Here is a 14812-nt window from a genome sequence, read left to right as displayed (position 1 = left end):
ATGTAACACATGCAAATGCACAATGTGATTCAGGATGAAATTTTCTGAACTGAAGAGGCTAGGCCTTTTGTCCTATCAGATACTGCCACAAGGAGCGCTGTGGATTTACGGATCGGTTTGGTCCTTTCTACACAGAACACTAGGGCGCCCCTAACATCCAGAGCGTGGAGACGTTACTGCTCCCTATGCTTGTGAGCCTGTGGGAAGAAAACGGGCAGGAAAATAGCCTGATTACTATGAAATGGTGAGGCGACCTTCGGGAGGAACAGTGGGGGCAACCCTTGTCGTCAAAGAACACTGTATATGGAGGTTTTGACAGAAGATCTCTAATCTCCGAAACCCTCCTGACTGAGGTAATTGCTACCAGAAAGGCGACCTTCCAGGAAAGGTACAAGAGGGCACAATGCCAGTGGCTCAAAGGGAGGCCCCCTGAGCTCGGACAGGACCAGTTTAAGTCCCGCAGGGGGATGGGTTCCTGGATTTGCAAGTATAGGCTTGAAAACCCTTGAGGACGTGAATGGAGATTTCGTGTGGTCGGTGGGACGCTGAGATCACGGCTAGGTGTGCTGTCACAGATGGAATCGCTAGACTTGGCTCTTTCAGATGAAGCCGATACTCCAGAACAGTCTGGAGACATGGCCTAGCAGGTGAGAGGTGGGGCACTGGAACAGGGGGGCCAAGGCCCTGCCACTTCAGCAGCAGGCAAGAGCGGGCGGGGGAGGGAAGCCTCAGGTGAAGAGGTGGAGCGGGGGTGGTGCCTCGGGGGAAGAAGCAGGGCCACAGGTTAAGCGCCGGCGCGCTCCCCCCACTTGTAGGGAGGTTCCAATGCCCCTAGCTGTGATGACCAAAAGGAGAATCACTTCCACTCGGCGAGGTAAGCAGCTCTGCTAGGAGGTGTCCTACTGCCTAGCAAGACCTAGCAGACCTGCTGCAAACAGGCCAGTTCCACAGGATGTAACCAGGGAGCTTCCGTGCCGTCAGGCAGACGGAGCATTTGGCTGTGATCTTGTGGGATCGGGTACCGAAAGAGAGGGAGCAGGAAGTGGGGCCCCACTCCGGCAGGGAGAGGGTTAAAAGCAGGCTGGCGGGAGCCTGTGCAAACCTGGCCCATCAGAGGAAGGGAGAAGGCAGCCCATCAGGGCCGGCCTGGGCCCTATAAAAGGCTGCAGGGCTGAGGGGAGCTCACTCTTGCCCTGCCAGGAAGGGAGGAGGACAGGCTCTCCGAGAAGGAGGGCCGCACCCGGGACAAGGCAGCGCCGGGCAAGGGGGCCGGGCAGGGAGAGCTCTGGCGAACCACTGCCGGACTGCAGGCCGTGAGATACGGGCCGAGAGGTACACGGGTCATGGGGAAGTGGCCCAGGGAGCGCGAGCAGTAGAGGGGAGAGGAGGAGGGCAGGACACGGCTGCTGCCAGAGGGTCCCTGGGTCGGGATCCAGAGTAGTGGGTGGGCCTGGGTCCCCCCCTCCTCCCTTGCACTGCACCAGGCTCGCCCCTGAGGCAAGGGGCTAGACTTTGGGGCTGTTGTCGGCCACGGTGGCAGGTGCATGCACTCAGGACTACCGATACCCCCAGGGGGAGAACGGAGGGGTGGGCACGGCCAGAGGGCAGTGTCCTGAAGCGAACGCCGTGAACCACGGGAACAACGTGGGCACAGAGCCAGACAGGAGAACGGACAACAGGCCAAACGCCGACCAGAAGGCAGCCCTAGCGCTGTCCGTGGACTGAGCTACTTCCCAGCGTGACCAGCAGGAGGCGCCGTGGTTGTGAGTCCAACCCACAACAGGAAGGCTCATACCCTGCATTTCATAAACACCCATTTGGCTGCTGACAGGCTGAACAGGAGGATGGTAAACTGGTGGTGAGTCTGGTTCACAGCGATCCTGAGAAACCTTCTGTGGCCTCGGAAAATAGAGATGTGGAAATTGGCATCTTTCAAATCAAGGGCGGCGTACCCGTCCCCTGCATCCAGGGAAGGAATGATGGAGGCCAGGGAGACCATGCAGAACTTCAGCCTTTTGAGGCGTTGCAAGGCTAGAATGAGTCGGAGACACCCTTTGGCACTCGGGATTAGGAAATAACAGGAGTGAAACCCTGTCCCTCAAGTTCCGAGGCACCTCCTCCATGGCTCCGACCCAGAGAAGGGCTTGAACCTCCTGGGCTAAAAGCTGCTCATGAGAAGGGTCCCTGAAGACGGACGGGGATATGGGGTAGGAGGGAGGCGTGGAAATGAACTATGGCATATAACCCTCCGTATCATAGAATATCAGGGTTGGAAGGGACCTCAGGAGGTCATCTAGTCCAACCCCCTGCTAAAGCAGGACCAGTCCCCAACTAAATCATCCCAGCCAGGGCTTTGTCAAGCCTGACCTTAAAAACCTCTAAAGGAAGGAGATTTCACCACCTCCCTAGGTAACCCATTCCAGTGCTTCACCACCCTCCTAGTGAAAAAGTTTTTCCTAATATCCAACCTAAACCTCCCCCACTGCAACTTGAGACCATTACTCCTCTTTCTGTCATCAGCTACCACTGAGAACAGTCTAGATCCATCCTCCTTGGAACCCCCTTTCAGGTATCAGAGTAACAGCTGTGTTAGTCTGTATTCGCAAAAAGAAAAGGAGTACTTGTGGCACCTTAGAGACTAACCAATTTATTTGAGAATAAGCTTTCCTGAGCTACAGCTCACTTCATTGGATGCATACTGTGGAAAGTATCAAAGATCTTTTTATACACACAAAGCATGAAAAAATGGGTATTTACCACTACAAAAGGCTTTCTCTCCCCCCACCCCACTCTCCTGCTGGTAACAGCTTATCTAAAGTGATCACTCTCCTTACAATGTGTATGATAATCAAGTTGGGCCATTTCCAGCACAAATCCAGATATTCTCCCCCCCACACACACACACGCAAACCCACTCTCCTGTTGGTAGTAGCTTATCTAAAGTGATCACTCTCCTTACAATGTGCATGATAATCAAGGTGGGCCATTTCCAGCACAAATCCAGGGTTTAACAAGAACGTCTGAGGGGCGGGGGGATGTGGGAAAAAACAAGAGGAAATAGGTTACCTTGCATAATGACTTAGCCACTCCCAGTCTCTATTCAAGCCTAAGTTAATTGTATCCAATTTGCAAATAAACTGTGGAACCACCTGATCAACATCCTCTACAGCAAACAGGGAAAGATAAAGAATGAGCTCTCAAAAATGGATACTCTCATAAAAAAACAACCTTCCACACAAACTTCCTCGTGGCTGGACTTTACTAAAACTAGACAAGCCATTTACAACACACACTTTGCCTTTCTACAAAAGAAAAAGGACACTAAACTTTCTAAACTACACCATGCCACAAGGGGCCACAGCAATGGTTCCCTCAACCCACCCAGCAATATTGTTAACCTATCCAACTATACTCTTAGCCCAGCAGAAGCAGCTGTCCTATCTCGGGGACTCTCCTTCTGCCCCTCCACCCCCACGAACATGATACAGTTCTGTGGTGACCTAGAATCCTATTTTCGATGTCTCCGACTCAAGGAATATTTCCAACACACCTCTGAACAACATACTAATCCACAGAGACCTCCCTACCAACACTACAAAAAGAAGGATTCTAGGTGGACTCCTCCTGAAGGTCGAGACAGCAGACTGGACTTCTACATAGAGTGCTTCCGCCGATGTGCACGGGCTGAAATTGTGGAAAAGCAGCATCACTTGCCCCATAACCTCAGCCGTGCAGAACACAATGCCATCCACAGCCTCAGAAACAACTCTGACATCATAATCAAACAGGCTAACAGGTGCTGTTGTCATCATGAATAGGTCGGAATATGAACAAGAGGCTGCTCGGCAGCTCTCCAACACCACTTTCTACAAGCCATTACCCTCTGATCCCACTGAGAGTTACCAAAAGAAACTACAGCATTTGCTCAAGAAACTCCCTGGAAAAGCACAAGATCAAATCCGCACAGACACACCCCTGGAATCCCGACCTAGGATATTCTATCTACTATCCAAGATCCATAAACCTGGAAATCCTGGGCGCCCCATCATCTCAGGCATTGGCACCCTGACAGCAGGATTGTTTGGCTATGTAGACTCCCTCCTCAGGCCTTACGCTACCAGCACTCCCAGCTACCTTCGAGACACCACTGACTTTCTGAGGAAACTACAATCCATCGGTGATCTTCCTGATAACACCATCCTGGCTACTATGGATGTAGAAGCCCTCTACACCAACATTCCACACAAAGATGGACTACAAGCCGTCAAGAACACTATCCCCGATAATGTCACGGCTAACCTGGTGGCTGAACTCTGTGCCTTTGTCCTTACCCATAACTATTTTACATTTGGGGACAATGTATACCTTCAGATCAGCGGCACTGCTATGGGTACCCACATGGCCCCATGGTATGCCAACATTTTTATGGCTGACTTAGAACAATGCTTCCTCAGCTCTTGTCCCCTAATGCCCCTACTCTACTTGCGCTATATTGATGACATCATCATCTGGACCCATGGAAAAGAAGCACTTGAGGAATTCCACCATGATTTCAACAATTTCTATTCCACCATCAACCTCAGCCTGGTCCAGTCCACACAAGAGATCCACTTCCTGGACACTACAGTGCTAATAAATGATGGCCACATAAACACCACCTTAAACCCGGAAACCTACTGACCGCTATTCCTACCTACATGCCTCCAGCTTTCACCCTGACCACACCACACGATCCATCGTCTACAGCCAAATTCTGCGATACAATCGCATTTGCTCCAACCCCTCAGACAGAGACAAACACCTACAAGATCTCTATCAAGCATTCTTACAACTACAATACCCACCTGCGGAAGTGAAGAAACAGACTGACAGAGCCAGAAGAGTTCCAAGAAGTCACCTACTACAGGACAGGCCTAACAAAGAAAATAACAGAACACCACTAGCCGTCACCTTCAGCCCCCAACTAAAACCCCTCCAACGCATTATTAAGGATCTACAACCTATCCTGAAGGATGACCCAACACTCTCACAAATCTTGGGAGACAGGCCAGCCCTTGCCTACAGACAGCCCCCCAACCTGAAGCAAATACTCACCAGCAACCACATACCACACAACAGAACCACTAACCCAGGAACCTATCCTTGCAACAAAGCCCGTTGCCAACTGTGCCCACATATCTATTCAGGGGACACCATCACAGGACCTAATAACATCAGCCACACTATCAGAGGCTCGTTCACCTGCACATCCACCAATGTGATATATGCCATCATGTGCCAGCAATGCCCCTCTGCCATGTCAAACATTGGTCAAACTGGACAGTCTCTACGTAAAAGAATAAATGGACACAAATCAGATGTCAAGAATTATAACATTCATAAACCAGTCGGAGAACACTTCAATCTCTCTGGTCACGCGATTACAGACCTAAAAGTTGCGATATTACAACAAAAAAACTTCAAATCCAGACTCCAGCGAGAGACTGCTGAATTGGAATTCATTTGCAAATTGGATACAATTAACTTAGGCTTGAATAGAGACTGGGAGTGGCTAAGTCATTATGCAAGGTAACCTATTTCCCCTTGTTTTTTCCTACACCCCCCCCCCCCCCAGATGTTCTTGTTAAACCCTGGATTTGTGCTGGAAATGGCCCACCTTGATTATCATGCACATTGTAAGGAGAGTGATCACTTTAGATAAGCTATTACCAGCAGGAGAGTGGGTTGGGGGGAGAGAAAACCTTTTGTAGCGGTACATACCCATTTTTTCATGCTTTGTGTGTATAAAAAGATCTTTGATACTTTCCACAGTGTGCATCCGATGAAGTGAGCTGTAGCTCAGGAAAGCTTATTCTCAAATAAATTGGTTAGTCTCTAAGGTGCCACAAGTACTCTGTTTCAGGTAGTTGAAAGCAGCTATCAAATCCCCCCTCATTCTTCTCTTCCGCAGAATAAACAATCCCAGTTCCCTCAGCCTCTCCTCATAATCCATGTGCTCCAGTCCCCTAATCATTTTTGTTGCCCTCCGCTGGACTCTTTCCAATTTTTCCACATCCTTCTTGTAGTGTGGGGCCCAAAACTGGACACAGTACTCCAGATGAGGCCTCACCAATGTCGAATAGAGGGGAACGATCACGTCTCTCCATCTGCTGGCAATGCCCCTACTTATACAGCCCAATATGCTGTTGGTCTTCTTGGCAACAAGGGCACGCTGTTGACTCATACCCAGCTTCTCGTCCACTGTAACCCTTAGGTCCTTTTCAGCAGAACTGCTGCCTAGCTACTCGGTCCCTAGTCTGTACCAGTGCACGGGATTCTTACGTCCTAAGTGCAGGACACTGCATTTGTCCTTGTTGAACCTCATCAGATTTCCTTTGGCCCAATCCTCTAATTTGTCTTGGTCACTCTGTATCCTATCCCTACCCTCCAGCATATCTACCACTCCTCCCAGTTTAGTGTCATCTGCGAACTTGCTGAGGGTACAATCTATGCCATCCCCCAGATCATTGGTCCCCCACCTTTCTGTGGGAACAGCACATTACACTTCCCAGAAGACTGTGGCAGGGAGCAAGACACCCCGCGGCCAAAATGCCGCCGAGAAACGGTAACGCCTCTAGGTGTCGCCGCTTCTCGGCAAAATTTCAGCGGCATCCCTTCTGGCCACTGCCACTTCTCGGCAGCATTTCAGCGAGCGGTTCCTCGGTGGGGTGTCCTGCAGGCGCACAATAATGCCCTGGCGGGTGCCATGGAACCCACTGGCACCGCGTTGGGGACCACTGCTCCAGATCATTAATGAAGATATTAAACAAAACCGGCCCCAGGACCAACCCTTGGGGCACTCCACTAGATACCGGCTGCCAACTAGACATGGACCCATTGATCACGACCGGTTGAGCCCGACAATCTAGCCAGTTTTCTATCCACCTTATAGTCGATTAATCCAGCCCATACTTCTTTAACTTGCCGGCAAGAATACTGTGGGAGACCGTATCAAAAGCTTTGCTAAAGTCAAGGAACAACACGTCCACTGCTTTCCCCATATCCACAGAGCCAGTTATCTTGTCATAGAAGGCAATCAGGTTGGTCAGGCATGACTTGCTCTTGGTGAATCCAAGTGCAATCCACTTGGTGAATCCAAGTGCAACTCCCAGTGTGATTTGGCCTTCCTGATGACTTGCTCTTGGTGAATCTTGGTGCCCCTTGTTCTGTCATCTGCCACCACTGAGAACAGTCTAGATCCATCCTCCTTGTAACCCCCTTTCAGGTAGTTGAAAGCAGCTATCAAATTCCTCCTCATTCTTCTCTTCTGCAGACTAAATAATCCCAGTTCCCTCAGCCTCTCCTCATAAATCATGTACTCCAGCCCCCTAATCATTTTTGTTGCCCTCCGCTGGACTCTTTCCAATTTATCCACATCCTTCTTGTAGTGTGGGGCCCAAAACTGGACACAGGACTCCAGATGAGGCCTCACCAATGTCGAATAGAGGGGAATGATCACGTCCCTCGACCTGCTGGCAATGCTCCTACTTATACAGCCCAAAATGCCGTTTGCCCTTGTTGCCAAGCAGGGCACACTGTTGACTCATATCCAGCTTCTTGTCCACTGTAACCCTTAGGTCCTTTTCTGCAGAACTGCTGCCTAGCTACTCGGTCCCTAGTCTGTACCAGTGCATGGGATTCTTACGTCCTAAGTGCAGGACTCTGCATTTGTCCTTGTTGAACCTCATCAGATTTCCTTTGGCCCAATCCTCTAATTTGTCTTGGTCACTCTGTATCCTATCCCTACCCTCCAGCATAACTACCACTCCTCCCAGTTTAGTGTCATCTGCAAACTTGCTGAGGGTGCAATCCACACCATCCTCCAGATCATTCATGAAGATATTGAACAAAACTGGCCCCAGGACTGACCCTTGGGGCACTCCACTTGATACAGGCTGCCAACAAGACATGGAGCCATTGATCGCTACCCATTGGGCCAGACGATCTAGCCAGCTTTCTGTCCACCTTATAGTCAATTCATCCAGCCCACACTTCTTTAACTTGCTGGCAAGATACTGTGGGAGACCGTATCAAAAGCTTTGCTGAAGTCAAGGAATAAGACGTCCATTGCTATCCCCTCATCCACAGAGCCAGTTATCTCATTATAAAAGGCAGTTAGGTTAATCAGGCATGACTTGCCCTTGGTGAATCCATGCTGACTGTTCCTGATCACTTTCCTCTCCTCTAAGTGCTTCTGAATTGATTCCTTGAGGACCTGCTCCATGATTTTTCCAGGGACTAAGGTGAGGCTGACTGGCCTGTAATTCCCCAGATCCTCCTTCTTCCCTTTTTTAAAGATGGGCACTACATTAGCCTTTTTCCAGTCATCTGGGACCTCCCCCGATCGCCAAGAGTTTTCAAAGATAATGGCCAATGGCTCTGCAATCACATCCGCTAACTCCTTTAGCACTCAAGATGCAACGCATCCGGCCCCATGGACTTGTGCTCGTCCAGCTTTTCTAAATAGTCCTGAACCACTTCTTTCTCCACAGAGGGCTGGCCACCTACTCCCCATGCTGTGCTGCCCAGTGCAGCAGTCTGGGAGCTTATCTTGTTCGTGAAGACAGAGGCAAAAAAAAAAAGTATTGAGTACATTAGCTTTTTCCACATTCTCTGTCACTAGGTTGCCTCCCTCATTCAGTAAGGGTCCCACACTTCCCTTGACTTTCTTCTTGCTGCTAACATACCTGTAGAAACCCTTCTTGTTACTCTTAACGTCTCTTGCTAGCTGCAACTCCCAGTGTGATTTGGCCTTCCTGATTTCACTCCTGCATCCCCGAGCAATATTTTTAGACTCTTCCCTGGTCATTTGTCCAATCTTCCACTTCTTGTAAGCTTCTTTTTTGTACATAGATCAGCAAGGATTTCACTGTTAAGCCAAGCTGGTCGCCTGCCATATTTACTATTCTTTCTATACATCGGGATGGTTTGTTCCTGCAACCTCAATAAGGATTCTTTAAAATACAGCCAGCTCTCCTGGACTCCTTTCCCCCTCATGTTATTCTCCCAGGGGATCCTGCCCATCAGTTCCCTGAAGGAGTCAAAGTCTGCTTTTCTGAAGTCCAGGGTCCGTATTCTGCTGCTCTCCTTTCTTCCTTGTGTCAGGATCCTGAACTCTACCATCTCATGGTCACTGCCTCCCAGGTTCCCATCCGCTTTTGCTTCCCCTACTAATTCTTCCCGGTTTGTGAGCAGCAGGTCAAGAAGAGCTCTGTCCCTAGTTGGTTCCTCCAGCACTTGCATCAGGAAATTGTCCCCTACACTTTCCAAAAACTTCCTGGATTGTCTATGCACCGCTGTATTGCTCTCCCAGCAGATATCAGGGTGACTGAAGTCTCCCATAAAACCAGGGCCTGTGATCTAGTAACTTCCGTTACTTGCCGGAAGAAAGCCTCTTCTACCTCATCCCCCTGATCCGGTGCTCTATAGCAGACTCCCACCAGGACATCACCCTTGTTGCTCACGCTTCTAAATTTAATCCAGAGACACTCAGGTTTTTCTGCAGTTTCATACCGGAGCTCTGAGCAGTCATACTGCTCTCTTACTTACAGTGCAACTCCCCCTCCTTTTCTGCCCTGCCTGTCCTTCCTGAACAGTTTATATCCATCCATGACAGTATTCCAGTCATGTGAGTTATCCCACCAAGTCTCTGTTATTCCAATCACAATATAATTCCTTGACTGTGCCAGGACTTCCAGTTCTCTCTACTTGTTTCCCAGGTTTCTTGCATTCGTGTATAGGCACTTAAGATAACTCGCTGATCATCCTGCTTTCTCAGTATGAGACAGGAGTCCTCCCCTCTTGTGCTCTCCTGCTCGTGCTTCCTCCCGGTATCCCATTTCCCCACTTACCTCAAGGCTTTGGACTCCTTCCCCCGGTGAACCTAGTTTAAAGCCCTCCTCACAAGGTTAGCCAGCCTACTTATGAAGATGCTCTTCCCTCTTTGTTACGTGGAGCCCGTCTCTGCCTAGCACTTCTCCTTCTTGGAACACCATCTCATGGTCAAAGAATCCTAAGGCTTCTCTCCGTACTCAGCACCCAATGGTCTGAGGTGATAAGGGACCTGCCGAGCTGAAGCAGGAGAGATGGTCCAAAACCAATAGAGAAGCAGGATCCGGTATGGGAACTGGTGTAATGCCCTCGGGTGCCCCGTCAAAAGCTCTGCTTGGAGCCCCCTGAGTATCTGTGAGGGCCAGGCAGCGAGGCCGAGGCAGATGGGGGAGGCTGTCTGCACCTGTAACTTTTGTTCTGCGTTTTGAACAGATGGTGGCTCTGGAGGCCTTCAGGCTGTGCAGTTTGGCATCTGTTTGCTCTGAGAAGAGCAAAGTCCCTTCAAACGGAAGGTCTTGAAGAGACTGCTGGACCTTTGCCTGTAGGCCAGAGGACTGAAGTCAGGAGCCCCTTTGCATGGCCACTGGTGACGGCATAGCCCCGGCTGCCGCATTCACTCTGTTAAGGGTGGCTTGTGGGGAAGCCCTGGCCACTGCCTTCCCTTCCCCTCCCTTCCACCAGAGCAACATACTCCTGCCTGGACGCTTGAGGAAGCGAGTCTTAAAATTTCAACATGAGGTCAAAGTCATATCTGCCCAGCAGTGCCTGTTGGCTGGAGCTGTGGAGCTATAGACGCTGATAGAATACATTTTCCTACCAAAATGGTCTTGCTTTTTTGAGTCTTTTGACTTGGGGGTTTGCCCCTTACAACCCTGGCCTTTCCCTCTCATTGGCTGCCAAGGCCACCAAGGATCCGGAAGAGTGATGGGAACATACATACTCCTACCCTTTGGTGGAGACATAGTACTTCCTATCTGCCTTCTTTGACGTGGGGGGGGGGCAGTGAGGAAGGGGTCCACCACAGGGTTTTAACTGGACCCATGATGGCCTCATTGAGAGGCAGAGCTACCTTCAATAGGGCCATTGCAGCCCAGATGTTGACCAGGCTGTTGGAGGACTTTTTAATAACCCCCACTTCCAGCCCTAAGTTTGAGGCCACCTTCTCCCATATCTCCTGGTGAGACTTGAAGTGTCCTGGGGTGGCAAAACACCCATCCCTGCCTCTTCTGAGGGGAAGGAGGCAGCCTGCACCAGCGTGGGACCTTCCTCCTCTCCTTCTGCACGAACCGGATCCCGTAGCTCCAGGTTCTGAGTGTCTGTGCCTGGCTCAATATCGTAGTCGGGATCAGCTGCTGTTTGGTGTGGCAGAGGAATCCTTCTCTCAGACACCACTGAGCAGGAGCGCCTAGACGGGGGGCCAGGCAGCGGAGGAAAACCCCAGGGGTTTCAAAAAGGCCACTGTATCTGCATGGGCCATTGCCCACTGGGCCAGGCGCTCGGAGGAACCCCCACCCCGGGACCCACCATTGCATAGGGCTGGTTGCTGGGGTTCTGGTACCAGTCCCTTGGCTGGTGCAAGATTCAAACTCCAACTTGGATGATGAGTCATCTTGTGGGGACGAGGGGGGAGTGGCACCCGTCGGCTCCAAGGGACGGTGCTGAGGATCCAGGGATCAGGCCGAGATGGGGAAGCCTGCTTCAACATAAGCAGAGAGCAAGGGGCCTGGTACCAGACGGGAGCTCAGGGCATCATGCTCCCTTCTGCTTCCCCCACTGCTGGCACTAACTCTTGTACTGCCAGCAACGGTGGTAGCGACCATGCCAGCCAGTCCCTGGCCACCGCAAACCCCTCTGGGATGGACGGCACCGCGACCCTGCTGTGCCTCTCTGCCCCTCTGGTGCCGGCGGCTGGTCGGGCACCGGACTCCACAGGGCCTGTGGACAGGGCGGAGTCGACGGTATCGCCACGGAGCAGGGGCAGAGGAGTGGCCAGACGCTGGTCGCACTCCCCGGCACTCCCTATGCTTGTCCATTCTGAGAGACGGGGAACCTCTCAGGCAACTGCTGCTTATGCTTCTTTCCTGGCCCTGGGCATGGGGAACGGTGCCAAGAGTCCCGTACAGACTCTCTCTGCAGCAGCTCTTCGTACCAACACTGAGGTACACAGTGCCAAGTTTGACTGGCTCAGCTCCGAAGAAGGTCTGAGTGCGGCTTCCCCCAGGAGGGACTTCGGCCTGGCCTCCCTGTCCTGTTTCACATGTGCACTGAACCGGTGGCAGAGCTGACCATGATCCACAAGAGGAGTCTCATCCATGAACTTTAGACAGCTAGAGTGCCGGTCGCTCTAAGGCATGGGCTTGCCGCAGAAGGCACCAGGTTTGAAGCCCGGAGACTGAGGCTTGCCCAGTTCCAGGAGCAGAGGAAACTTCGCTATGAGAGTCCAACTAACTAGTTACACCAATCAACTAAAGTCAAAAAGTGAGAAAACAAAGGAGGGGAAAAGGGATAGAGTAACAACGAGAGAACCACTGAGAAGCTTAAGAAGTGCGGGGCGGCTGGTCACAGACATGCAGAGATCCCAAGCCAGGCGCCCGAGAGCACTGGGGTGGGTCAGGCAGCCCCACCCACCCCTCTTCTGCTCCATGCTGCACTCCACAGGGATGAGCAGGATGTGGGCACCGATGGGGTCTCAGAGGGACCAGATCCCGAATTCCCCCATTTGCATGTTGGGGGCACATGCAGCTAGAGAGGGGAACACTGTTGGTGGCCAAGATGCAGGACTCAGGACAGTCTCCGGCGAGCTGGCAGCCCCAGGACTGCAAGGAGGGGGTAAATGGGGGGAGGAGGGCAGGAAGGGGAAGTCGGGACAGTGGTTGGGGAGGGGGCAATGGGGACGGAACAGCAGCTCCCCAGCGCAGGCTTAGGGGCGGGTGAGCAGAGCCCCTCTCTCAGCACTGGGGAGGCCAGTGTCCCTGTGAGCAGGTCAGGCTGGACGGGCTCAGCAGCAGGGGACCAATGGGCGAGACTAGTCAGGAGAGGGTTAAACTAGCTACAGAGGGGGCGCGCTGGGGGGCAGACACTTGGCAACCCTCCGCCCTGTCGCTTAGTCCTGGGGCAGGGCTACCAGGAACCCAGGTGTCCAGGACAGGATGGGAATTAGTTCTCATTGCTGGGATTCGAGGGGAGGTGGGGGAAAAGAGTACCACAAGGGACTGGGGACAAAGCACAATCCGGGGGCCTGGCCATGTGGCTACAGCCCCCCACATCAGGGACCGAGCAGGAAGAACGGCTCTTTACACATCTATCGATAGTGTGCAAGGGAACCAGGGGCTCCAACCAGGGGACACGGGCAGGGGTTTGTGCTGCCAGGAGTAAGGAAGCCCGGGAGTCTCTGCACGTTGCAGGGGCTGATTCTCTCACTAACTCTCCAGCCCAAGTCAATGTCAGACCCTCACTCTGCGGAGTGAAGAGGAATCTGACCTTAGATAAACTCACCTGGGAAATAAGACAAAGCGAACAATGAAGGAGGCTCACCTGTGAGCAGCTTCTCCCCAGGGCTGGGTGAATGCAGAGCTGCCTGCTCCCTGCTGGGTGAATGCAGAGCTGACTTTACTGTGCGTCTCACAATAGCGGGTGGTTTTATTAAATCCCCAGTTCCTGGACTCATGGGATTAGAGGAGAGTCTCAGCTCTCTTTTTTTACAGCACTAACATCTACTCCTTCCAGCAGCAGGGAAAACTCCAGAAATGTGTCCCCTAAAGGCTCAGACCAGAGGGCAAATAAAAATAAGCTCCAATATTATCCCCAAAATACTGACGACATTTAAGCCAAACTCAGGATTTTGGGGGCCTGACTCGTGATGTCTCAACACTTGGGGCTGCCGATACTGGGATTCCCCATCACTCGGTGTCTGGGAAATGAGACAAGACGTCCCAGAGCCCTGCTCTAGCTCTAGGGTCTGACAGCGTCACTGTCGTAGCCGAGAGGAACAAACCCCTCCGTGCAGGAATCGCTGGGTACGATTCTCTGGCCTAGGTGACCAGGAGGTCAGACTAGCCGGATCTGACGGGAACTTCTGGCAGTCGCACCTCTGCCGCTCTGCCCAGGAAATGACCACACACGAGGCGCGGGGGGGTCACCCGAAGGGCAGCAGAGGAAGCTGCAAGTGGGACTGGTAGCACAAATCTGGGGTGTTTGGGGAGGGGACAGTATGAGAGTCCCACTTTGGAGGGTGTCAAAAAAGGGCTTTCGCATGAACCCTCCATCCTGCAGCCCCTCCCCCCGCCCCATGTCCCTTTGTCCCCCACATTCACACGGACTCCAGCGAGAAAATGCCCCTGGGGGCTGTCCCTTCCCCCCATCCCCAACACGCATCCCCGTGTCCCTTCACCCTGTTTACATCAACCAGGCCCCCCACCCCATGTCCCTGCGTCCCTAGGTCGGGTCGTGTCCCGCACTCACCTTCGTTCTGGTTGTAGAGCTGACCCAGGGTGTTCAGACTCACATTGTACCATTTCTGGTAGCGCTGTCCCCACCAGGTCCTCTCGGCCCAGAACTCCGGACCCTCGTATTGCGCCATCCACACTGGGCCAGGCTCCACCCTCTGCGTCCCGCTGGTGTAGACGTAGTTGACCTGATCGTCCACGTACACAACACGGCTGAACCAGGGCAGCCCCGGGCCTGGCTCCGACACCACCGTGTCCAATACGCGCCTGGAGTGCAGGCCTGGGGGGAAAGATTGGGGGCAGGGAGGTCAGATCCAACCAGACCCTGCCAGGGAGCCCCTGGCAATACACAGGAGCGCTCCTGTGGGAGGGAGACCTGGGGAAGGGCTCACAGACCAGCCTGACCGGGGAGCAAGAGATGGTGGGGTAGGAGGAGAAAGGGAGGCAGGGCTGGAGGGGGAATGAGGAGGGGAAGGGGTGGGGACGTACGGGGTGCT

At 52.5% G+C, this 14812-nt stretch overlaps 1 protein-coding gene across 10 annotated transcripts in view; it reads right to left on the bottom strand.

Annotated features, from left to right (window-relative positions):
* LOC142068375 (class I histocompatibility antigen, F10 alpha chain-like) overlaps positions 1–14812 on the bottom strand; it is a 42699-nt gene that overhangs the window by 16542 nt on the left and 11345 nt on the right. For 5 of the 10 annotated variants that reach the window (XM_075127402.1, XM_075127406.1, XM_075127400.1 and 2 more), the window contains 2 exons: positions 14332–14595; positions 13366–13457 (listed from right to left, as the gene is read on the bottom strand). In XM_075127402.1, coding sequence (XP_074983503.1) covers positions 13366–13457; positions 14332–14595 — 356 coding nt within the window. The remainder of the gene's footprint in view (positions 1–13365; positions 13458–14331; positions 14596–14812) is intronic. The other 5 variants (XM_075127410.1, XM_075127409.1, XM_075127403.1 and 2 more) reach the window with 4 other exon arrangements.

The sequence above is a fragment of the Caretta caretta genome, chromosome 4, assembly GCF_965140235.1.
Source record: "Caretta caretta isolate rCarCar2 chromosome 4, rCarCar1.hap1, whole genome shotgun sequence".
NCBI lineage: Eukaryota > Metazoa > Chordata > Testudines > Cheloniidae > Caretta > Caretta caretta.
The sequence above is the reverse complement of the archived record's forward strand: the minus strand, read 5'-3'. Positions and strand labels throughout refer to the sequence as shown.